Source organism: Chelon labrosus (genome assembly GCF_963514085.1).
Source record: "Chelon labrosus genome assembly, chromosome: 3".
In the NCBI taxonomy this organism is placed as follows: domain Eukaryota; kingdom Metazoa; phylum Chordata; class Actinopteri; order Mugiliformes; family Mugilidae; genus Chelon; species Chelon labrosus.
In genome coordinates, this window is record NC_140339.1 from 13398768 (window position 1) to 13424699 (window position 25932).

Genomic DNA, 25932 nt, shown 5'->3' on the forward strand with positions numbered 1-25932 from the left:
CAATTCAATTAAACGTGCTTTCAACACCAACCTGAAGGCAAACAACATCACAAAACCTGCTCTGATTTGTCTAAAAATCGAACTAAACTGTCCCCAGATGCCAGATGTTGATCCACGTTTTGAAACTCATCAGGATTTTGCTCTTAAAGTGTAAAATAGATCGATTCAAGAGTTTTTATGCAAAGCTTCTCTGACTAAATTTTGCTTCTGAACGACTGCTGCAACCCTGCAAATACTGAGACTGAGAGGAGCTCATGTAGCTTTCCAGAGAACCAAAAAACAAAACCGGTCAAAGAAGAAATAGAAATAATAATAATAAAATTTCTGCAACCTTGGAGGAAGCCAGAGTCTGTTCTGCTGAATCCCCGCCTGCCATGTGTTAACCTTGGTTCATATTGAAGCGTTTGGCCTGATTTACTGCAGTCTTTGTCCGCCATTAAAACGCACTGACGCAACACAAACCGATAGGCGACATCTCCTTTTTCCACAGTCGGCGCTCAGCCGCTCGCTGTCCGTGCGCTGGCAGCCACGCTCACGGCCGAGGAATCCCAAAACAACAAACACGTGAAACATGTGAACACTGCCAGCACCAGGAGGAAGGCGAGAGTCTTCATTTAACTGTGCAGACACTTCCATCTCCCCAAAATAAACCTGTTTACTTGTAGCAGACAGAACGGCAAGACTCGGAGCAAAACTGTTTCTTTTTTCTTTTTTTTTTAACAGATGTTGTTGATCTCTAAAGTAAAGCACTGCAGCTGGTTGACTTTTCAGCTCCTTTATGATAGTTACGTGTCTGCTTTATGTCAGTCCTTCACGCATCGTGAGAGAAACTCAAATCGGACATCGAGTTCAGCTCGGTGCAGACGCCGGCGGTTTGCTGCCTTAACACAATGAGACGAGGACACGTGCAATCTAAAACCTCACGCCATCTCTTTCTGTAAATGTCAATTAAATAACATAACCCCACTTATGAGTCTGTGATTCTTCAGTTTAACGTCAGTCTTAATCGTGCAGCAAGAATTAAAATAAATATGAAGCTAAAAACACATCTGTATTAACTGTTCTGCTGTTATCTGGCGCACTTGATGTGTTTACATCGACACTAATATTTCACTACTAATCAGGATAAAAACGTCTCATGTGGCCACCTCAATCAGAACAGACTGGCTCTGTGTATAACGCTGATTATCTGTTTAGTAGGAAAATATTAGCTTACAATAACAATGTAGACACTTAATCTGATGTTTTTTTTTTTCCTCTAGTTGGAATAAATCCATTCCTCCTGAGCATGTTTGCTCCACATGACGAGTTTCCAGGACGGACAGAAACACGGAGGCAGCAAAACAACCAGTTGATCAAACGAGTGTTTGAAAACATGAACAAAGACAGAATCCATGCGGGCAGCGACGCTGACAACGTGGGCACATCTTGGTCATCTCCTTCTATTGAATCAATTCGGTGTTGTCAATAAAGTTATATTGATGGACAGCGACTGATGTTTTGGGGTGTGTACACACATATCTGATTAGATCACTGTATGACTAAAACACAGAGATGGATTTTAAACTCGTTATAAGGAACTAATTGATTAAAAATGACTTGACTGAAGTAACAAACTGTGATATTACAATTTTACAGTTCTAACAGAGAAAACAGGCTTTGAGCTTTACTGTTATCTTACCTTCAACAATTTAATTACATTTCAAGACTGTAGAGTGGGAAATGCAGAGTTGCATTTAAGGGAATTTGTCCACAACAAAATATGACAGTGGCCCTCGTATAATTAGTGCATAATGTTCTTTAAGCCTGTTTCACTGTTTAAAACTTTATGTAGTGTCGAAACACGCTCAATATTTAATTATTCTTTTGCATATATTTTTATTTATCCAAAAGTGTTGCAGAAAATATCAAACCAACTTCATCCAACAAAGATTAAAGTTTGATTGGAACAAATCCCCTATAACGATGATAAAACAGCACACGCACAACCCTCTAGTGTTTCTCTTCAATCACTTTCTGGCCCTGCTGCAGTTTAACTTCACACACAAACACACACAACACTTTCAGTGAATGCAAAACCCATCAAGCGCACGGTTCACATAACCACGACCAACAATCAGTCAGAAACCTTTTGTAGAAGCTCTAAACTGCAATAATTGGATGAAGACACAAAGTGAGCTTCAGCCCGGTTAATATCTGTCCCCAGACTGAAAACACAGCGCTCTGACGGGTGTGTGCGTGGCGAGGGCTGGCGGGTCGCGCCGCTCTGACCCGCTAATGAGAGGCAGAGCGTAACTACATCAGACAAGAGCGATGCAGAGTGGCCGGTCCAATCAACGAAGAAACTCTGATACAACTTTTCAAACATATAATTTCCTCAAATTTTACACACAGCCTTCGGCCTTTGGTTTTTGTCTGTTCTCAAAGTTTGTCCTCTCTGGCCACCGTACACTCTCTGAGCATGAGCCAATTAAATCGAAGTATAAACAAAGACTCAGCACCAAACAGGGTTCTGATTGGCTTCCTATTGCACCTCAGTGTGTCTCCATGCCTGTTTTTATAGTGCCTGAAATTAATTTAAAACTTTATACAAAACCTTTAAATATACCCTCTTGCCAAAACATTAAGTACAGTAGAGAAACTCTCTTCTTGACTGCTCTAATGTTCAGTTGTTGAAATAGCATCAAAAATGTTATAATTCAACTGGATGATCATTTTGGAAGATGTACTTTTCAATTAGTCTTTCTATTTTTTTGTCTAGCCCACTGACTATAAAAAAAGGTTCCAGAATAATAGAAACAATTCAATTCTTCTACAAACCACAGCCTCCAAAATGAAAGCACAGTTAAATAATCAGCTCTCAGTTATTTTAAACTAATGAAGAATACCATGACCTCCATGAAGATAAGATTTAGTGCAGGACTTTTACATTAGAACAGATTCACTAGTGTACCTAATGAAACTGGCAAGTCAGTGTGTATGCAATTTGAGATTAAAAACAGGCATTTATCAAATGTAGGTGCGTGCACTTACATGTGGACGTGTGGAGGTTGGAAGCGGCTCTGGTTGATGTTGTAATGTGTGAAGGCCTGTGTGGGGTTGGAGCTGTACTCGTCCACCGTGATGGTCACTTTGCCATGAGCCATCCTCGCGCCGCTCGGACATGAGACGCCGTTCGTTCACCGGGATTCAGCAGCGAGCCGTGCAGCGGTCATCCTTCAGAGCCCCTCAGGAAGAAGCCCAGGAAGTCTCCCAGCGGCAGCAACAGCAGCAGCAGCAGCACAGGCAGCGACCAGGCCGACCAACCGACTCTACCACGACACACTGCAGTCTGCACCAACACACACACACATATATGAGCTGCTTTAAGAAGGCACACACTCTCAGGAAGACATAACAACAAAATAATAAATACATTTGAACACCTGTAAAGTGTTCTAAAAGTGAAATAAACATGTTAGATGTCTGAACAAGCTAAAGTGATTCTGCTGGAGCTTCAAAGAGCAGAAACAGATTTTAATTCCTGAAATAAATTAGATTTTAGGAGAAATAAATTCCTCAAATAAACCATTCTGATAAAATCCTATTTAGGGAAATACAGCAGTTACTTAAATAAAACTAGCAAATTCAAAAGCAACACGGCACTTTGTGCGAAGAATAAAAAATAGGCAGTTAAAAGTTTGCATTTAACTTTTCCATAAAGCGCCAAGGAAACAATCTACAATCAATCTGCTCTGCTGCTTGTAACCAACGTGCACACAAATATAAAAATCACTGCAGGCATGAAGCTCGAAGGCGTCAGTCAAAATTAAACAAACCAAGACAGAAAAGCTGCAGGTGACAAAATTGCCAGGACGACTTCAACAAATAACATGAAATGCATGCAAGAAAACAGGTCCTGGCTGACAATTAACCCCCCCTTCCTCCTTCTCCCACCGCACACCCCAAAATAAAACAAAAGATCTGCTGTTGTTATTCCAGGCCTGCTGCTCCAATTTTGAAATGGACCAGCAAACAAATTCGTCTCCCGCATCCTTGCATGACTGTACAATAAAGACCAAATTAGGTGAGAATTTCTGGAAGGAAAAGCGCCTGAAAAGCTGCGGGACGAGTACGCATCCTCACTCACCGGGGGCTTTACGCTGTGCGCCTGCTTGCACCCTTTGAGCCTCTACCTCTCTCTCTCTGTGTGACCTCCCTTAACTAAAAGCAAAAGCGGCCACTGTTGTGGCTTTGACAGGCGTTTTTATACCAGACCTGATGATGCAGCCGCGCACGAGAAAGAAAAAAAAGAAAAGAAGGAGGAAGAAAAAAAAAATCACCTCTATTTAACAAGTCTGTCCTCTCTTCTGGAGGGAAATCAACAGCTAATCACGGGACGCTCACAACCCCTTCACTTTAAAAGAAAAAAGTGTCCTATTTTATTTGTTTTTTAACAGCATTGATTTATTTATTTTCTAGGTCATCATGCATGCTATGAATTCAGGTTAAAAAGAAGCATGCAATGAATTTAATTTAAGTAAAAAACAATAATTAACGCCACTAATGTAGAAAAACAAACAAAAAAATGTCTTTACGGGACATTAGTCCAACTCCAAGTTTGCAGATCTTCAAACTAACCTTCAAAAAAAAACAATTAAAAAGCTGTCACATGTCCTGCACACGCCTCACCTCTGCAAACATTTCTCTTAAATCTGCTTTTCTGTGCAAAAAAATAAGGTTTGTGTGCAGCATGCTTCAATGTGAGTGTGTGTGTGTAATGTATATATATATATGTGTGTGTATGAGTGTGTGTAGCTGCTGGAGCTCGCCTGTCTGTCTGTCTCTACCTTATGGCTACAGTAGCAGCAACTAGCTCTCTAGCTTAGCTTGCTAAAAAACCTGCCCTGGCAAATGGATTTTTATTTTTTTATATTATTATTATTATTGTTATGCACGCTGCAGATACGCGTCTTCTCCCTCGTAACAGGCGACACGGACAAACACATTGTCAGTGCAGCGCTGGTGGAATAAACACAGCGGCTATGTGGCTAACTTAGTAGAAAATCACTCCGGTAAAGCAAGAAGGGGGGCTGAGGCAGAATAAATTGACCCTTTCTGATACCATGCACACAGACACGATGTGTGTGCTATGCGCCGCTTTGCTTGTGTTAACACTGCCCGCTTGCAGCAGAAGCAACATTTAAAAAATAAAAAATAAAAAAAAAAAGGTTCCGTGCAAGGCTGAACTCTGCTCCTTAAATAATAATAATAATAATAAAAACACCTAAAGGTTGGCGAGTGTCACAGCACCGCGGCGCTAACCTCTTGCTCTTCCTCGTAAATGACAAGCCACCTTTTAACCGACGGCTTTGTGTCAGGAATTTCCTTTTTTTTCTTTCCTCCCCCTTTCTCTCTCCCCTCCCTCCCATGTCGGTTCTCAAAGCAAAGCGGAAAGGTTGCTCTACCTTCGTCGTGTTGGGGCTTTTTTTGTGCGTTTTTTTAAAAAAAATAAATATGTATATATGGCCGGAGAAAGAGTGTCGGGTCCGGGGTCGCCCTCTACGCGGTGGCGGCGGCAGCAGCAGCAGCAGCGGCGGCAGAAGAGGAGGAGGAGGAGAAGGAGGAGGAGGAGGGACGTGGGTCCATGCGGCAGCGGCAGCAGGGTAGCGGGCAGGTTCGTAACGCGGCCGTCCGGGGGTTGCAGCAGTCGGAGCGGGTAGGGCAGAACCTTCGACCCGGCGGGACCTCGGCTGGCTCCTGTGGAAAGAAACCAGACAAGGCGAGAGAGCGAGGGGTAGAGAGCCGGAGAGGAGGGCGAGAGACACTGACAGACGAGAGAGAGAGATAGGGGGGGGGGGGGGGGAGAGAGAGAGAGAGAGAGAGAGAGAGAGAGAGAGAGAGAGAGAGAGAGAGAGAGAGAGAGAGAGCAGTCTCGGTGTGACGGAGGGGGAGCCGGAGTGCAGTGAGTCGGAGCTGCCACTGGGGTCAGAGAGCAGAGGGAGCAGGAGCGAGCACAACCCCCCGCCACCTCCCGTGCGCGCGCCCTTACCGGCGGGCACACGCTCGGCGAGGCGCGGAACGGAACGGAGAAGGGGGAGGAGGGAGCTCTGCCTCCGTGCTGCGTTCACGTGCTTCCGGAAAATGACACTTCCCCATCGACACAGCAAGGAGAAACAAAAACAAAACTGTAAAGCAAAAATAATTTTGAATTTCGTTTTTCTTTTTTATTATTTAGCTTTTATTTAACTAGGTGTGAGATCAAATATCTATTTTACAATAGAGACACAGTTTCAACAAGAATTAACATAAAATCACAGTTGTGTAACGTAAAAATGCTCATGTTCGTTTCCTTGAAATACATATTATGTAATTAAACGGAAATGCTCGGGGACATTTAACTGATATTTAGTTCAACTTTATAAAAATAACACACTTATAAAAGCTTCAAACAAAATTTGTAAATTGTGAACACAACATATCTAACGTAATGGCTTTGTGGTCACACGGGTTGTGGTAATGTCCTTGTTTGCCTGTTTTGCCGCATGTGGCCCATGATGGCTTGCCATCACTGATGGGCCAGTGAATTCTTGATTATACCAGCGAAGTTTAATAGAAAATGTCAGGACATCTGTTCACGAGCCTAATCTTAAAAGAAACTCAGTCATGCAGCAACACAACGACCCCAAGCAGACTTGTCTTTCTACAAAAGAATGGTTTGATAAAAAGTAAAATAATGTTTTGGATTGGCCAAGTCAAAGTCCTGATGGAAAGTCAATAGAAATGTTGTGGAAGGACCTGAAGCAAAAAGTTCCTGAGATGAAACCAACATCTCAGAACCAAAGCGGTTCTTTATTGAGGAGTGGGCTAAAATTCCTCCAAGCCGCTGTAGGCTACTGATCAGCAGTTACCGGAAATGTTAAGTTGGCGTTATTGCTGCTGTTATTTTATGCAGCACTGTCTATACAACACATAATATTATTACACTATATATACTATTAATTCTAAAATAAAATGCAATAGTCATAGCTTGAACACTGTTACTTGGTTAATTTTACACTTGCTGCTCATTGCACTTCTGGTTAGATGTCAAACTGCATTTCATTGTGTATGCACCAGTACTATATGCAATGACAATAGCTGAATATAATCTATATTAAATAATACAGCCTTCACATAGTGTAAGTTTCAACTAACGATTTATTTGGCATTATAGTGCTATTATCTTTCGCATCTTGACAGCCTAAACCTGGAGACAATGAGAAGTGCTCTCCCTATGTGTCTTCTGTTGTTTTAGCTGTTTAGGTTTCTGTCTATCAGGCTTTGTGACATAATAAGAAGCTTATTGATTTTTACTCCAAAAAAAAAAAAAAACTGCACGTAGTATCCATTATTATTTTTCATTTGCAGTATCTTGACCTTGTTGGCAAGCCAGTATGCACTGTGAAATAGTTTTATAATCTTGATTGACGGTAACTGTGAACTCTTACGTGCAGGCATTTTTGTATTTTATTATTAAATTGGACAATGGAATTCCTCACTCTTGCTTTTTATGAGCCAAAATACGTGTTCCTCATACTGAATGACGGTTTGGAGCAGATGTTGACCTGAAATATTTCTTCCATAAGATCACAGATGTGTAGGAAATTGTGCCAGTGTGTAGAAGGTGTTGTAAGAAATCTGTGATGAGAAGACAGCGTTGCCCCTTTGGGTTCACAAGTAAACAATACTAATGAGTACCTGTGGGAGACCATCACACAACCTGAAATGGGGCAACACAGTTTTCTAACCAGGAAAATACTCCAACTTGGCTGACTACGTGTATGTATAAATGTATTGTTGTGTCTTTCTGCATGGTGTTCATGCAGCGCCCCAGCTCATCCACTGTCTGAAACGTGCAATTGTAGCTCCTGTCTCTTTAAGACCTCCCTCCCTAAAAGTCCACTTTCTTCTGATTGGCAGGCTCTGCAGAAGCATTTGCTTTCCTCCAATCACTAGTTATGGTAAGTCAGTCTGGAACTTTTGAAAGCAAATGCAAAAAGCGATATAATATCTTGTTCTGAAAAAGTTAGATTATGAAAAATTTAGAAATCTGGGATTGCTGATGGCAGTTTGAGGTGTTCAAACGTGACTTTTATATATGGTATTTGCAACTTTGGCCACATTTAATACTAAAATAACTGAACCGTGTGACATTACGCCACTGCATATATGACAGACAATAAGGAAATACATAACAGATCCGCCATCAGCAAGTATTGTAATAAAAGTACAGCACAAGTTACCTCACCTGCAAAGTGCAGCCTAAAGGTCTTCTGGTTGTTAAGATTGAGTCAAGATAATTTAACCTCAGTTAGCCTTCCTCAAAAACATCAATGGGATTACCATTGTCATTATGATTCGTTCATGAACGTTGTACGATTTTTGGGTGAAACTAAACAAATCTTGGAAAAATTTGTACAAATTTTGTGCAGACGTTATTTTTTTCTGTCCTTTGAGGATGAATCATTTTATTTGTAGTTCAGAGTGAAATATCTCAACAACAGTTGGATGGATTATTATGCAGTCGACATTAATGGTTTTTCTGAACTTTAGTGATCCTCTGAAATATCGTTTAGCGCCATCATCCGGTCAAATGTCCAGTACTTTGGTTTATTTTCATTACTTATGTAACGTTCATTATAATCTGTTTACCACTGCTGCTTTTGCTGACCTGGAGACAACAAGGGATAATGTGATAACCTGAACTGTGGGAAAACACCTGTAGTCTTGTTCCAATCCAATCTATAAATCTACATAAATGTTGTTATGTTATATGATATATGCTATGCAGCTTTCATACAGTTCTGCCCAGTTGAGGTCCTGTGTTTAGGGTGCACCATCAGGCAGCTTAATGTGTTGGATGGTTTGTTGTATTTGATTGAAGGTTCAGGTTGATAATTCAGTGTGAATAATTACAGCAGTAAACAGTTTGTAACTGGGTATCAGTCACATTTCAAATGACACAAGTATGCCAGATGTAAGTTCCTGTAGACTTCTGAAAAACTGAGGTGTCCTGGTAGTTCCATCACAGTTAATGAAGCATCCCATTTACAGCATGTTCACAGCTATGCAGCATATGTTCATCACATATGCACTAAATTAAAAAAAAACTTTAAACTATACAAACTTCGTACACGATCAAAGGGATAAAATCAGTTACCAGAATTTTGTGACGACTGCTGTTTGTGTGTGTGAGTGTGCAGCTCATGTACAGCCCTGCCCCCATTTTCTGTTCATTCTCTGTAACTAGATGTTCTTCAGTTTAGTTTCAGTAATGATTCATGTCATTTAGCTACTGTCTTTAGTCCATTACTCAGTCGTCACTTACATATTCAGTCAGCGCCTGCATGGCACCGTCCACATATGATTGAGCTGAGAGCCAGTCTGGCAGTCCTACACTTTAAGGAGAACTGAAGCGGGAGGGGGAGGAAGATTCAAGAAGCGCATCATTGAATGCAAAAGTAGTACACGCCCCCAGAGCAGGATGAGACGTGAAGGTTTTTAAATGATTTTCCAGGAAATTACAACTCTAAAAAAAACAATGTGAATGCATTTGTGCTCGTAGTTTTTGAGGTGTGTCATCTAAATTCAGCTACAGAAATATATATTTTTTTAATTAACATGGTTATCAAGAACAAATAAACTGTAGAGACTAATTGATCAGCATGAGTCAGGAGAGACCAGATCTGTATGATGGTTTGTAACTCTTCCTAGCTTCTTAGCTACTCAGCTAATACGATCTTTTCCTGTTACCCCTATCGCAAATACTGACTACTGCCACCTGCTGGTATGGGGAGTTATTTCTCTTCATGTATGTGCAGAACGTACGCACCAGCTGGATGTTGACTGTGGTCTTTGAGGTGAGTTCAGGTGCACCTTTTAGGTCCAGACCAATAATGACTTTGACATGAGGCGACGTCACAATCGCATTGCTTAATTTCAGTCAGCGCTATTTCTACTGTAATCAAGTAACTGTTTGTCACCGGAGGAATCAACATAAACACCACGTAAACTTCATATAGAAAAACTTTTGAATAATAATAATTCAAATGCTGCAAATTTCTTCTTTTTTTGCCCAGTGAACACAGACATGGTGGGATATTGGTCTCTTCATCTCATCAGGTATTCTTCATCTCATTTCATTTAACTCTAATGGACTCTTTAATCCTGGAAAACCATTTATTAAATATTACTTTTTCGCAGCCTTCACTTAAAAATTTCCCTTAATGGCTGCAAAGGGTTTTGTGGTTAAAACCATATTTAAGTTAACTTCACAGAGAATTATTATTTTATTTTATTTTTTTGATGAAGGATGTACATGAAAATACTGAAATGCTTCCCATCATTGAGTTCAGCAGCAATTCAAATCAGTCATGTTGAAAAAAATAATTAATTTGTCAGTGCCAAGGCTATACCTTTTAATATACTGATGGGATTTTTGATGAGAAAAGGCTGCGTGGGACGATCCATAATGGACTCGTCTGAGGGGCTCCACCGCATTTACATGTCTGCCAGTTGAGACAGAGCTGGCTTTTTCTAATTTTACTGACATGCTTCAATTTCCCAGACCCATCAGCACGTTCCCCACTGCCACAACAGCCCTGCAAGTCATTTCCATTTGACTTTTCTCTTATCTGCACAAAAAAGCATTTCCATCGACTAGCCGGCGGGCGTTAATGTGAAAGCAGGGTTTAAATTTTATGTGGAGAGGCCACATTTAAACATTTGACCAGCGTTTGTTCCCCTGGCTGCATATAGAAAACTGATGATAGATACGGGACCAAATGTCACAGAAGAAATGGCTTTTGCCATGAATGTTTTATTCAGCCCCGTGTCGCGCCGATCACATTTATACAATAGAAAATGTAAATGTTATGCAGAGTGTTCAAAAATACTATATATTTTATGACCTTCTATAAAAGAGGGTAAAATTACTTTCCGTCCAAATAAGGCAAAAATGGAACACATATTTAATGGGAGTGGGAAATGGAAGTGTGAGCTCTTTCAGGAGGCAGAGGGTGATATTCACTTAACCTGCCGGCCGGCGTGGTTCACCGGCTCTAACCTGCACAGATTTATGCCCGTCTGTGGCAATGCCTGTCTTCGCTGCCCGCCGTGTGGATAAATAAAATGGAGGCCTGTCTCTCTTAGTGGCCCATCCACACACACAGGCAGGAGTTGGGTTTTTTAAATGTTAATGTCATTCAGATTTATGGGAGGCGGATAGATGGTTGCCGAGGGTATGGCGGGCTAGATACTGTTTATGTCATTGAAATGCACACAGACAAAAATGTTTGTCCCTGAGCCACAGCAGCACTCTGAAGACCGAGCCGCTGCCGGCACCACGTGTTCAGAAATGAAACACGCGACCGAACACCGTCTTCAGATCCAAGATTTCTTTTTCTTACTTTTCTGCTCACGCTGGTTGTAATGGAACAGATAAGAAAAAAGAAAAAAAAAAATCAAATCTTTATCCCAGTTAATTTTATTAGCACATAAAGAGCTTTTGTCCAGTGGAGCTTGAAGAGAAAGAGAGAGCCAGAGAGTAGGAAAGAAGAAAGGCGAGGAGAGAGCACACTGGCATGAAAGCCAAGTGTATTAACTCTCCTCCCATTCTCCTGCTGTGTTGTGATAGACTGAGTAATATGCAGGCTCACTTTCTATGCCAAAGGCTAGGCGAAGGCTCACAGGAGAGGTCTCTCAGAGTCTGCCTCGCTCGTTCTCCGTCTCTTTCTTTCCAGCCCTTTAAACTTTAGCAATGTTAAACTGTAAAAATAAAACAATCACTCCATTTCCCCCTGAGATGCAGCCTTACCCGCAACCATTCCACATAATCTGTATGCCTCCGCTTCCACACTCTCTCTCTTTCTCTCTCTCTCTCTCCGGCTCTCTCTGCATGTGTGTGAAGCGGTCGATACAGTATAAATTAGGAGAACACAGAGCCACGCTGCCTTCCATGTGGACCGACTGTGTATTAAATCACGATAATTGATTAGATGAAGTTCAGAGGAGGACAACACCGGACTGCACTCAGTCCTCAGCTGTTCTGTTAAAGTGGCTCCTGGTCTCTTCAGGTGACGACTTGAACACTTATACCAGCAATTAATCCAGCATGCTTTTTATCACGGTGGTAACTTTCTACATTCTCAACCTTTTAAAGTGTGTTGATTATCACCTTGTTGTTTTAAAAGCATTAAATGTTTACTAGTATATTTGTTTCTTTTTATTAACTACCTTTTTTTTGGTCCAAGGAATCTAATTCATTTCAAAGGAAGCATTCAACTGCACCCCAGTGACTGAATAAATACTATTAAATAGTGTGTATTAACCTCACTGTTGATTAACTGTCATTGACTGTCATTAACTGACAGAGCTGCATTGTTGAAACCTTACATTTCCCCTCAATATACAGTTTCACTCAGTATAATTTTATACCAGAAGTGAACATTGCCAATAAGTTTAAGTGTTTTTCTTTATATTACAATATAATGAGGTGTTTCCAGTGGTTGTAAAGAAAAGGAAAATTAAGTAAATCTCAATATATGTGTGTATGTTCACCATTAGTTGTTCCTGAGTGTCAGAGGAAAAGGATGGACATTTATATAATAATTAAAAACATCAATGACAAAATTATATCCAATAACCTCAGAGACACCATCTGGCTGATATCAGTGAATAGACTCCCAGTTAGAGTTATAGTCCAGTGGAGCTGCGATGTAAAAACTAAAAAATGTCCAGTGACAAACTGTGACGAGGATGAAACTCTCCAACATCTTCTAATGCTACAGAACAAAGGAAATCAGGAACCAAGTGAACGCTGTGGGTTTTAATGTTAACATCAATGAGAAATCTGTCATGTACGCATGTAAAGAGAGTTTTATTGATTCTAAGAGACCATCATCAACTGTTACATCTGGAAAACAAGAGCTGAAATAGGTCATTGAACAGGAGATGGTCAACAGCGACGCTGTCTTCAGGAACATTTTAACAGATCTCAGGAGAAGGAAGACTACAGACTCAAAGACCAAGAACCCTCTGTCCTGGAACCTCTTAAATATATAAAACAAATGTATTCACTGACATTAATGTTGTAAATGTTGTTGTGCTTGTTCTTCACTGTATTTTAACCCTTTCACTTCTCTTGCTGTGCACTTGGCTGAATTATAAATTAATGAAAATGATCTCTGTGTTTATATTTTTTATATCTGAGGTGTTTATATGTATACATGTATGTAAATGTTAAAATATGTATTTTGTTGACGGAGCTCTTTATACTGTAGTATTGTAGAATTGTAATCACATTGTTAAAGCTGAATAAAGTTGTTTGAAAGGCAATTTTTTATTTTTTTTTAAAAAAGAAAAGGACGGTCTAACAACGCAGTAAAAGCAGGTCAGCAGGTCAGCTGGCCGGACAGTGAGGGCAGAACTTCCAAACACTGAGACTCAGCCAGAAAACAGAGCGACAGAAAGAGGGCAGGGACATCGGATTAAAGACAATGAACTGACCCAGAGCAGAGAAAGAGGGACAGAGAGAGTAGAGAGTCTGGGAAGAGAGGAGAAGGAGGTGAGGAGAAAGAGGAAAAAAGTGAACAACACAATATGTTATGTGTTGTAATTTTGTTTTTGTAGTTCAAGAAATTAAATGCAAACAATAATCTTGTGTTACTTTCTGCAACCACTATACAGTTCTTGTAAAGATCTTCTATTACAGTAAACTGCAGATTTTGGTTGTCAGTAATGATTGGACACAGGGCTCACCTCTAAAGCTGCTATTTTATTATCTTCCCCAGAATTAAATGCAGCTCTGGGGTTACGACAGAGTTTTGAGTAATAATCTCTTTAATTTATTTTCATGATAAATACTCGACAGAACCCTCAGCTGTTGTATATTAAGTGAAAAGCAAGATTCCTGCCAGTTTTTTCACAGTGGTATTTTACACTGTCTGCACTGTCGAACATGCAGTTCCACAAATGGCCACTTGAGGGTGGCTCCCAAAGCGAGTCAATCCCCATAAATCTCCATGTGTAACGTTACAGCAGGAATGCACAAGGACTTATCTGTTTTGAATTATATCAAGGCTTAGAGATATGCATAACTGAGTGACAAGTGGTCGCCTTCACAAGCTAATTGTCTGCTTCGGTGTCACTTAGCTCTGCTCACACTCAACCTCTTTGTCTATTTCTGAATTAGCCAGGAGTTGTTTTACGTTCCTAAATAAGAGCGTCAAACGCTGCCCTACATAGAAGGTGAGGCGCTGTTAAAGTGTTTTCTTCTTAGGGGATCATTCTGTTCAAAAATGAACCGGTGAAAATAAAGCTTAGCTTGTACTCTTGCAACAAGTCTATGCAAAGTCAAGGAGGGCTGCACTGGTGAAAACATTTATATCTACGTGCTTGTGTGTCGGCATTGTTCTGGAAGTATACCACTAACCTGCTCGTCAGCGACCAGTCACGGGTATTGAGTTTGTGTGCTTCAGACAATAGCGGCATTGGCGGGAGGTGCACGTCAGGCTACGGCACAGGCTGTGGCGTTGGCCATGGAGCTATGCCGTACCTACAAAATGATGTGCGCCATATAAAGTTCAAAACATATGGCTGGTTGATGACGGTGTGTGGCTTCATATCGTCGGCTTCCAAAGAAAAGAAAATGAGTTCAAGCGGGCTGATTTTTCGCAGGTGGTGTGAGCGCAGCATTAGGAGAAGTCTGGCTCTGGCAAGATGGCGACGGACAGAGTCTCCCACACTGGGCTTCAAAAACACTTGAAGGATGACACCATGGAGGTTTTATCTTTGCATTGAGGAATTTTTCAATGAGCCTTCTCTTTTCACACTCACATAGTCACACGTACATATCTAAAATCTACAATTTTAGTTAGAAGGAAAACTAATTAGGTTCAGCAAATGCATTTGAAGAAAACATCTACTTGGTGCTTCTTATTAATATAAAAACCTAGAAACCTCGAAAAACTGTTCGGAAGCAGCGTTTCCTTAGAAGAGCAGTTTCACTTAACACCAGATATTCATTCCTGGTTTCTACAGAATGGTTCGTGAGGCATTCTCAGGAAAAGACTGCATCATTATCTGGACGCGATACAAAGAAAGTGGTACACAGCAAAGTTTTACTGCTCATCGCTTAACAGGACGTTTAAAATGTATGAGCACGTTTCGAACAGAAATATCACCCTGAAGCCATTCGGCATCGTCTATTGCAGACAATGTGAATGATTATTACCTGAGGGAGCCATTTGGCATTCCTGGTTTCAGACCTCATAAGAGCACAGCGCTTAGCATCCCACAGCATGCTGCATCTCTGTGTGGAGTGCACGTTCATGAGGGAGGCAACCATGTTGGACTCTGATACCCTAGCTCTTCTCTGAGTTTATGCATCTGCAGTGTGTGTGTGTGTGTGTGTGTGTGTGTGTGTGTATGTGTGTGTGTGTGTGTGTGTGTGTGTGAGCCAGGTACGACAGTCTGGGATGTGTTTCATTGCTCTGCTCCCTGCTGTGAAAGTTGATGGGGTTTCCCACAGAGGACGTGCGAAATGATCCTGGCAAGTGATTTGTGTGTGTGTCTGTGTGTATGTGTGTGTGTGCAACAGAAATAAACGCAGGCTTGTCTGTGTGGTCTGACATCGTGCGTGTGTGTGTGTTACAGTTATGCTTGAACAGGTGAGATAGGAAGCGAGTCTGATTGAAAACCCAGGCGATGAGGCGTCACGCTGCGGCTCTCATTTTACCTCACAACTGCTTCGAAACCCATTTGATTGTTGCTGTGTGACTCGTTTCAATGTCTGTCAATTTTCTAAACTCTCAGACTTCTAGTCAAACATCTTTCTGCTGTAGAGAGAGCACAGCGCAGTGCAGCTGTGGTAAATGTCTGTGAATAGACAAAACACATGCAGATGAGGGAAGGATCTTCATACCTTTTTGAATTAAGAAAATTCTTTTGTATTCTGATTACGTGATGGTGAAATTATATGAGATATCACTGCCTTTACTGGCTGATTGTAGACATACAGTGTGTGTAGCCTGTCAGTATTACAGTAGTCAAACTCAGTTCTTGTTAAAATGAGTCTCAAAACCCTCATTATGGTTTTCATTATGTCATAATGTCATGTTTCAACTGATACAGAAAAACAATACTTCCACACACAATTGGATAGTCCTACAACCAGTCAGAGCCATACTTCATGAATTAAGGCATTCGTATTCCTGTGCTCACATCACACATATGACTACGTTGCTCTTCTGTCCGTTGCTGCATTATTCTCTGTTACTGCTTGTCCTTAGAGGGTCGCCTGAGACTGGATCTTAGCCGTCACTGGGCGAGATTTGAGGTACACCCTGGACAGGTTGCCAGTCCATCACAGGGCTAACACAGAAAGTAACTACAGCCAATTTAAAATCACCAATTAACCGAACCTCTTTGGACTGTGGGAGGAATCTGGAACCGGAGAAAACCCACGCAGGCACTGGGAGAACACGCAAACTCTGCATAGAAACCAACTCCCAAAGGAGGGCTTCCAGACCAACTCTCCACCACAAAAACATTGTGTATGCGCATAAGTTGGTTTGGCTTCCAGGCTTTTTTTTTTTTTTTTGGTTCCAAAGTCATTCTACAGCACAACAGTGACCACAAATAAAGTCATGAAGAACTTTCTTCAGTGACAAAAAGAACAAGGAGCCTTAATCTCGGCATCACTAATAATCAGAATGAAAATACCTCATGGAACCACCTCCATTAGAAACAGCTTGATCTGATCGGTGGCTGTGGCTCAGCGGCTGTGGTCTGCTGAGATAGAGCGGGTTGTCCACGATCCAGGGGAGGGTTAGCGGTTCGATCCCTGAACGTGCCACACCCGAAGGGTCCTTGAGCAAGACACTGAACCCCCGGTTGATCCCAGTGCATGGCACCAGTGTGTGAATGTGTGTGTGCTTGTGCTAGCGAATGGGTAGATGTGTGTCTGTGACTATAAAGCGCTTTGAGCATCAATTGAGTACCTATATAAAAACACTGAAAGGGGTGGTGTAAACCTTTGATAATCTGTTCAATAGGAAATAAATAAATCAATTCTGTGTGAACATGTTTGCCCCACGTGGGACGTGGAGGTAGCAAAACATGCAGTTGTTCGTGAGCAAACTTGAAATCCATGTGTGCAGCAACGTTAAATGTATCTCCTTCTGAATTAATTAAGTGTTGTCACTAAAACTGAGGGAATATATTGTGTATATTTCTTGTAGATTTGACTGAGGCCAGCCTCAAGTGGCCGTTTAAGGAACTACAGTTTCTGGCAATTAAACACTGGCTTTATTTTTTGGCCCTAGAGGTTGCTGCTTGGTTTCGTTGCAACTCAAGCAGAGGGAAAAAAAACAGAAACAGGTGCCCTCAGATAATGGGGTTGTTGACATAATCCAAGAATTTACAGTCTAATCAGAGTGAATAAAAGACCCATTCATTTAGAAATAGTATACTTTCTCCCAATTCAAAGTGGAAATAAATGGGTCTGCTTTCAGATGTTGAAATGAGCGGATTAATGTGTGAATGAAACCGGAGCCGATGGTGTTTTCATTTGACTAAATCTTGTCAGTGTTTCCTGGAGTAGAGCAGGAAGTGGCGAGGCTTGTTCATAGCTCGGTGTGGAGAGTCTGAGAGTGGAAGTTTTATCTTCTGTCACTGAGCTTTCAGCGCCGCGCTCCGCCTTTCAGTGATTTACTGCCGTGCAGCAGGCCAGTCACGGCACTGAGGGATGGGTTTCTGTGCGTAGCCCCAATAAAACGGATGGTGTGGGAGATATGTATGAGAAAATATATAGAAAATACACTGTATATCTGAGGGAAAAAACCCAGTTATGTCCCAAAACTGTGATTTAATTCAAATCTTTCCAACATTAACCATCCAGTCAAGTGTCAGTCAACCACTCTTGATACAGTCCTAGAATTTAATTAGACTTCATGCTATGAAACTGAGACTTCTCGTCTTATTTCTGTAACAGCACAACGCCGCAACTGTCTAATTAATGGGTTTGAACCAATCTTTCATTAAAGTAGAGGACAGACAGCGATGATGTCACCCAGGGACAAAAATCCTCCTTCATGGACGGTGAGTAACTGCAAGGACAGTGTGACAGCTGCCATTGTGGTTTCACTGAGATAAACCCTCCATTCAAATAAAACTGATGAAAGAGTCACACCAGCCAGGCAGCGGCAGGAAGTAACGGTCAATTTATATTTTCCTTTTAAACAAACTGTTTCATTCATTACTTATTCAGTTCTTTAAATAACGCAAAGCAAAATCCATAAGAGAAGGCGATGGGAGAAGAAGAAAATGTGTACAACCTGCCCTATTAAATATCACTGATCGTCTAACCCAGGGGTGCCCACGTTGTTTTGGCTCGCGAATGACCACCTAAAAAGGATCTACCTTTGTCCATTAAACCATAATTAAATCATTACATCAAGACCCACTTCCTTTCTATTCAGCCGTTTCTATCCTGGCTCTGCCGTCTCAGTTGTGGAGCTCATTGCATTATCTCTGCTTTATTGTTTGCTGATGGATTTGTGGTTAATCACTTTAAAAATTTGGCAAAACTTTGAACTCACAAAGTCAGACACTAGGTCGATACGATGCAGGTTCATGTTTTATTGTTCTGTACCTCCTGTACTCTGTATATATTTAGATGGAAACATGCTGCCACTTTTTCTTCATTTCATATTTGCAAATGTCCTGGAATGGCACGCGACTGCTCCGTCACACGTGTTGCATGTCAAGCACGCAACTTGCCGTGCTCAGGTTCCCCTACAACATGCGTGTTTGGCGCGCACAGCCAGCTTGAACTCTTCCTCCCCAGTTTGCAGTGAATCAGATAGGTTGCCCAGCCCCCACGAAGGAGATTACACAAATTTATGCATAGCCTGTAAATGATTTATACTGCGGAGCACAACAAAGGGCTTTTTTACAACACCGCAGAACAAGACGAGGAGAGGGGAAGCAAGAGACAGCGAGACCTGCAGTAATCCTCACGTTCACCGGCACATGCGTGTCGCTACAAGCACATGAGGCGCAATAAAACATGATGGAATTTGTGCACTTTTATAATAATAAAACCAAGAGAATGCTATAAAGACATATTCAGATAAAAGTTTTATTTCAAAGAATATGAAAGAAAGTCCCTTTTATTTCCGCAGAACAGCTATTGTGGCTAACTCCTCTGCAGCGAAGGCAAAGCTCCATTCAGGACCTCAGCACTCACTGTTGGCCTTGGGTCTATGTTTAGACACAGCTTTTAAGCACTCTTGTGTTCGCTGAAAAAAAAAGAAGAAAATCAAATAGTGTGTATGTGCATGTGTGTGTATTTGTTCAAAGTGCCTATGTGTCTTACCGTATGTTTGTGTAAATGGGAGTCCTTTATCAGGGGGTGATAAAAGGCAGAAATGTGTTTGAGCTCTTTCCACCTCCTGTGGCAGTGTCACCCCCAACCCCCCCACCCCGCAGGATCCAACGCGTGGCCGGGTTTATACACTATTCATAAAGACCACTGTGTGGGAGAAAAATGGTCCCATTATTCCCAGGCAATAATGGGATATACAGTATATGTTCTGTGGCCCTGAGTGTGGTGAGTTTGTATGAGTGAGTTACATACAGTACACAACATGTTCAGCCCAAAATGCTGTCTATCAGGCAATCAACTGAAGGGCATGTGTAATGTGTGTTTCAACAGTTCATATAGACCTAATTATACGCTTCCCAGTGTCCCAGATGTAAAATAAAGATGTGCTCAGACTACGGGAGATTTAAAATGCTACCTGATTTTAAAATCCGGTTGCATCGCACACTTTAGGCCTGGCACGAACTGGCATGAAAGAACCACCGGCTTGAACGCACCACACAGGCTGCAGTCAGCTGGCCCATATATTTTGCACCTGAGTAAAAGGGAAAAACTTCTCGGACTTAGGCTAGTGACAATGGCCCCAAATTTGTGAGATACCCCTACCGGAGGTAGAACCAAACCCAACAATGTTTTTTGTCATCTCTAATGTCTCCCATATATGAAATGGATTCTTAGCTAAAAATATTTTACTGCTAAGATTGTTAAATTAACATGTATTGTTATGCACCCCAAAACCAAAAAAGGACTAAAATATAGCCTGTCCGTATGGAAGTTATGGCATAAAAAGTAATGCAGATCAATCATACAAGCTCTGAGAGCTTTGAAATTTGCCAGGTTTGTGGTCAGGACGTTACTCTACCTACTAGAAAAGACTGCATGTGAATATATTGATGTATGGAATGAATAGAGACCTATAAACACATACCTAAAATAGGCGGACATGCAAAAAATCGATATTTATACAAAATGTTTTAATTTACATTGTGGTTGCTTTGTCAGGGACTATCATAGAAACACATATGATGGCTTGTTGGAAAGGTGAGGTTGTGCTGAATCCAGCAATACCACATATGGAAACATTACATGACATATCAGGGTGTTCTTTCACTCAATGTATGAGGTGTCCAAAATGAAAGGAAACGGAACACTGACAAAATAGAGTCTTAATTCCAAATCACATTATCAGTGGTTAGAAGAATGTTGACAAATGCATTCTTACTGCAAAATAAGTTACATAAGAAGTGCTGATATATATTCATGTTTATATCTTCATCATATTTATGATGATAATAATGACAATTTTCATATGGCACAGTATACAATACAGTTCATATGAAAGAGATCCAATTACATCAGGTTAACATTGGAATGGAACACCGTTATTAAAGTATTTATATCCACTTGAGATTTGTTTTGGTCAAGTTATTACTGAATAATGGAAAATAATAATATTAGTTTTTGTCTGTCCAGACCAGCAGTGGGCTGCTTCAAGGGAAACAGCTGGCAAGAGGAGTAAGAAGCATAAAGCTAGCTTCCGAAGCTCTGTTCAGGCTCTTTTGGCAAGCCATGCAATCATGGCTTGAAAAACAAGGCCAATGTGCAATGACCAAAGCACAAGAGCAAATCCTACGAGATGTACAGCATGCATTTCATAGTAACGACAAGGCCACTGCACAACAGCTCATCAGTGAGGTGGAGGCTGAACTTCCTGAGATCCAGAAGAGAATCCAGATGTTCACAAATGAGGGAGTTAAGCAATCAGCAACCTTTGAATACTGGTTAATGTTCCTTAATGGTGCTGATCTATTGCTAAGGATTCTTCGTTCGGAGCGTGAAGCTGACTTTCAACTTCACCTGAATTGCATGTGTGAAGTCATGCCTTGGTTCAGAGCTGCTGGCAGGACCAACTATAGCAAGTACATGCCAGTCTATGTTGCAGAAATGAAAGCACTTGAACATGAACAACCAGAAGAATATAATTTCATGCAGCAAGGTGGGTTTGTTGTTCGCCGGTCTGAGCATCGAAGCTTCAACTGTGTGGCTACTGATCAGGCACTGGAGCAAACCATTAATCGAGAAGGCAAGAGTCAGGGTGGAGTTGTTGGCTTCACATTACGAAAAGGAGCTCTCACAAGATGGTTGATGACCAGACATGTGACCACGGCTTATGTGGATGCCATGAAAGAGCTTTGTGATACTGATGATCAGAGCCCAAAAGCACACAAGGAGCATGGCGCATCAAGAATGGACAGAGACGAAAGGGACATACAGAAGATAATGGAAGCTGTGGAGCAGAGGCAGAATCCTTTTGATCTTGATAGCATTCCAGAGGAACTGATCAACATTGCAAGTGGTCAGGTTGCATCTGAGAAAGTTGCAAAAGAGCTCTCAAGTTTCCTCCAAGATGGTGCGAAGCAGAATGCCATTTTCATTGAACAACGTCTTGCAAAATCAAAGAGAACAAAGAGCTTCTGGGAGCCAGAGAAAAGAAAGCAGTGTGCAACCTTCAAGGACATGAAAGCATCAGTTGGAGTCAGCATATCTAGAAAGGTTCACATGGACTCAGATGTGCTCTTTCGAAGATTACTGGCTGTCTCCAAGCAAAGAGAGGTGTCCATGGAGACTGTGATGTCTCACGAACTCGCAGCTGTCCCGCCCTCTTTATTTTATGATGATGGAAGCATGAGGAAGACAACAAAAGCTGACCTGGCCAAGAAACTCGAGGCTGTTGTTGAAGAGACACAGCAACTTCCAAATGTTGAAGAACAATCAGCATACATCATCGATGGCATGGCTCTTCTACAGAGTCTCAATGATTCAGCCTTTCAAACATTCAATGACCTGGGTGAGTGCGTTTGGAAAAAGGTCACAACTTTAATGGGAAAAGAAGGTAACAGCTGTGTCGTTATAGTGTTTGATAGATATGACCACCAGCACTCAGTCAAAGACCTTGAGAGACAAAGAAGAGGCACCATTCAAACAAGCAGACGAACACATATCATCACAGGACAAACAAGTGTTCCAAACTATAGAAAATACCTCAGGATCAGTGGAAACAAGGCTGCTCTATGTGACTTTGTCAGCACCTACATCGCAAGTACTGGACCAATGAGACTTTCTTCGGGGAACACTGTCATCTTGGCAGGTGGCTTTGAAAATGGTCAGGAGGTTAAGAGTGTTAGCAGGTCAGGCATTGATTGCTTGACAGATCTTTACAGTGACCAGGAGGAGGCTGACACGAGGCTGGTGTTACATGCAATACATCTTGCACAGTCACATTCTCGTCTAATAGTCAAATGTGATGATACAGATGTACTAGTTTTGCTTCTGTACTATTCAAGTAAAGGGATGTTTGGATCCTCAGATGTGTTTATGCACTCTGGACATGGCCATAAGGAAAGATTCATCCCTGTCTGTTTGATCGCTCAGAAGCTTGGAGCAGTGCTTTGTGAGTGTTTACCTGCATGCCACGCCCTCACGGGATGTGACACCACAAGCAGTTTGTACAGAATTCGGAAGGCCACTGCCCTCACAAAACTGAAGACCCATCTTTGTGAGTTACAGGAAATGGCCAAATTTGGACTGTCTGGTAGTCTGGAAGAGGCTTTGCCTGTGGCAAGAAAGTATGCCCTCCTCCTGTATGGGCAAAAGAAAAAGGTGGATGGGCATCCTTGCACCAATCTGGATGAGCTGAGGTACACACTAGCATCTACCACAGATTTGTCAGCAGCAAATCTACCTCCAACGGAAGATGCCTTCCAGCAACATGTACTGAGAGCCTTGTACCAAACAGCAGTGTGGCGTCACAGCCACCTGGCCAAACCTCTTCTCTGGAACCCAGTTGGTAAAGGATGGAGGCTCAGAGAAGATGGGTGCATTGAACCTGTGATGTTCCAGAAGGCACCAGCACCTAAAGAAGTAAGAGACCTCACCCACCTCTACTGTAAAGATGGAAACTGCAACGATGCCACCAAATGCCAGTGTCTATTAGTGGGCTTGACCTGCACAGAGTTTTGCTCTTGCCCTTTCCCAGACTGTCCAAATATGACTCATTTTGTCACCGATGACAATGTGGAAGAGTGACAGTGTTATGTTGCAGTTGTGGCTGACTTCCCCAAAGTGGCCACTGGAGATAACCACCAGAATGGCTATACCAAAGCAGTTCATGTTTCAAATGATTGCTGCTAGAAAAAAAAAGCCTGAGAAGAGCTGGAGTTTCAGTGAGGGGTCATTCCCCCTCAGAGTGTTTAAATTTAATTTGTATTGTCTGAAATTAAGTTATAGTTTTATTAAAAAATGAATTAAGGTCAAGCTGCAATCCTGACTCCAGGTTTCCCTATGAAAATTGTCATTATTATCATCATAAATATGATGAAGATATAAACATGAATATATATCAGCACTTCTTATGTAACTTATTTTGCAGTAAGAATGCATTTGTCAACATTCTTCTAACCACTGATAATGTGATTTGGAATTAAGACTCTATTTTGTCAGTGTTCCGTTTCCTTTCATTTTGGACACCTCATACATTGAGTGAAAGAACACCCTGATATGTCATGTAATGTTTCCATATGTGGTATTGCTGGATTCAGCACAACCTCACCTTTCCAACAAGCCATCATATGTGTTTCTATGATAGTCCCTGACAAAGCAACCACAATGTAAATTAAAACATTTTGTATAAATATCGATTTTTTGCATGTCCGCCTATTTTAGGTATGTGTTTATAGGTCTCTATTCATTCCATACATCAATATATTCACATGCAGTCTTTTCTAGTAGGTAGAGTAATATCCTGACCACAAACCTGGCAAATTTCAAAGCTCTCAGAGCTTGTATGATTGATCTGCATTACTTTTTATGCCATAACTTCCATACGGACAGGCTATATTTTAGTCCTTTTTTGGTTTTGGGGTGCATAACAATACATGTTAATTTAACAATCTTAGCAGTAAAATATTTTTAGCTAAGAATCCATTTCATATATGGGAGACCTTAGAGATGACAAAAAACATTGTTGGGTTTGGTTCTACCTCCGGTAGGGGTATCTCAAAAACTAAAGCCCTTTTTGACCATTTGTCACTAGCCTAACTGGCAGGTGGCGGTAGTTTGTATTCATTGTTGAAAGGGGGAAACAGGAAGAGCTACCATTAGCTAGGAGGCTTGGAAGCTAGGAGGAGCTACAAACTATCGCGCAGAGCTGGCCTACCGTGAATCATGCTCCTCCACAGTTGATTTAATCTAGATGATCATGTTGTTCTGGTTCTCTAAACTGTACTGCCAATAAGAGTGAACTCTCTCTCTCGCTGTCATCAACTCCTCAGATTTCAACATGCTGAATTAGCTGAAAAGCTGCCGCCACTGCCGATGTTGGGGTCACAAACGCTCACCGACCACGTGATCTCACTACACAGTGGATGTAAACTAAAATGGAGACTGGGGTGCAAAAACATGTTGCAGCTTTGTGCAAATTTGCAGTGTGAACAAAAGTGGTTGTGGTGACAAGGTGTCTAATCTTTAGAGAGATTTTAACCACTAGTATGCCAGCTAACGTCAGACTAGAAGGGTTATGACTAATTTCAACACACAGTCTTTACAGACTTGTTTCTCCTTAATGATTCTGAAAGTAGTTTAGGAGGAATCATAGCAGATCTATAAACCCTGACATTAGATAATCTAAACTGAACCTTGGTACAGAGCAAAGTCCAAATTGGGTTTCTGCTCCGGAGTAAGCATTTGGTTCTAAACACCTGTAGTCTGAGCCCAGCATGACCTTAAATCCTTCATGAGAAACAGTCCCAGATGCATGCACTTTGTAATAGGTGGGAAAGTTTTATCTAATGTACATTTGTCATACATACGTACATACATAGCCCATCTCATGCTTAAAGCCCTTTCTTTTGTAAAAACGGAGGTTTCCAAGTGAGGCATCATAACAAAACCAAGCTCTACAGAACAAAGCTCTAATGTAAACTGGTTTATGTTGATGATTAATTAAATAAATAATTAATTAATTTTCTGTAACTGCTTGTCGGGTCGCATGGGGGCTGGAGCCTATCCCAGCTGTCATCAGGCGAGAGGCCGGGTACACCCTGGACGGGTCACCAGTCTACCGCAGGGCTAACGCAGAGAGACAGACAACCATTCACACTCACACCTACGGCCATTTTAGAATCACCAATTAACCTAACGAGCATGTCTTTGGACAGTGGGAGGAAGCCGGAGTAAACGGAGAGAACCCACGCAGACACAGGGAGAACATGCAAACTCCACACAGAAAGGCCCAATAGTTCGGTGGGGTAATATATGTTATATGTTGACATTCTGACAGATTACTGTGACAGTTAACTTATTTAGTGTGGGTATGTCTGAGGTGAGTCAATCATTTTCTTCTGCCTTTCGTCACCCTTGATGCTGAGGATTATGTTACAATGGTCAGATTTCTGTTCAAGGTTAACAGGCAGCCAGTCTACACCACACATGCACTTTAGCCTTCGGTGAAGACAGCGAGTTACAATAAT

The 25932-nt window shown here is 41.5% G+C and overlaps 1 protein-coding gene across 1 annotated transcript in view; it reads right to left on the reverse strand.

Annotated features, from left to right (window-relative positions):
- Positions 1-3826, reverse strand: part of mpped2a (metallophosphoesterase domain containing 2a) — a 65479-nt gene extending 61653 nt beyond the window's left edge. Inside the window, exon 1 of the mRNA XM_084541167.1 lies at positions 3034-3826. Within this exon, the coding sequence (XP_084397293.1) occupies positions 3034-3146 (113 nt within the window). The 5' untranslated portion in view covers positions 3147-3826. The remainder of the gene's footprint in view (positions 1-3033) is intronic.
- Positions 3827-25932: the final 22106 nt, after the last annotated feature.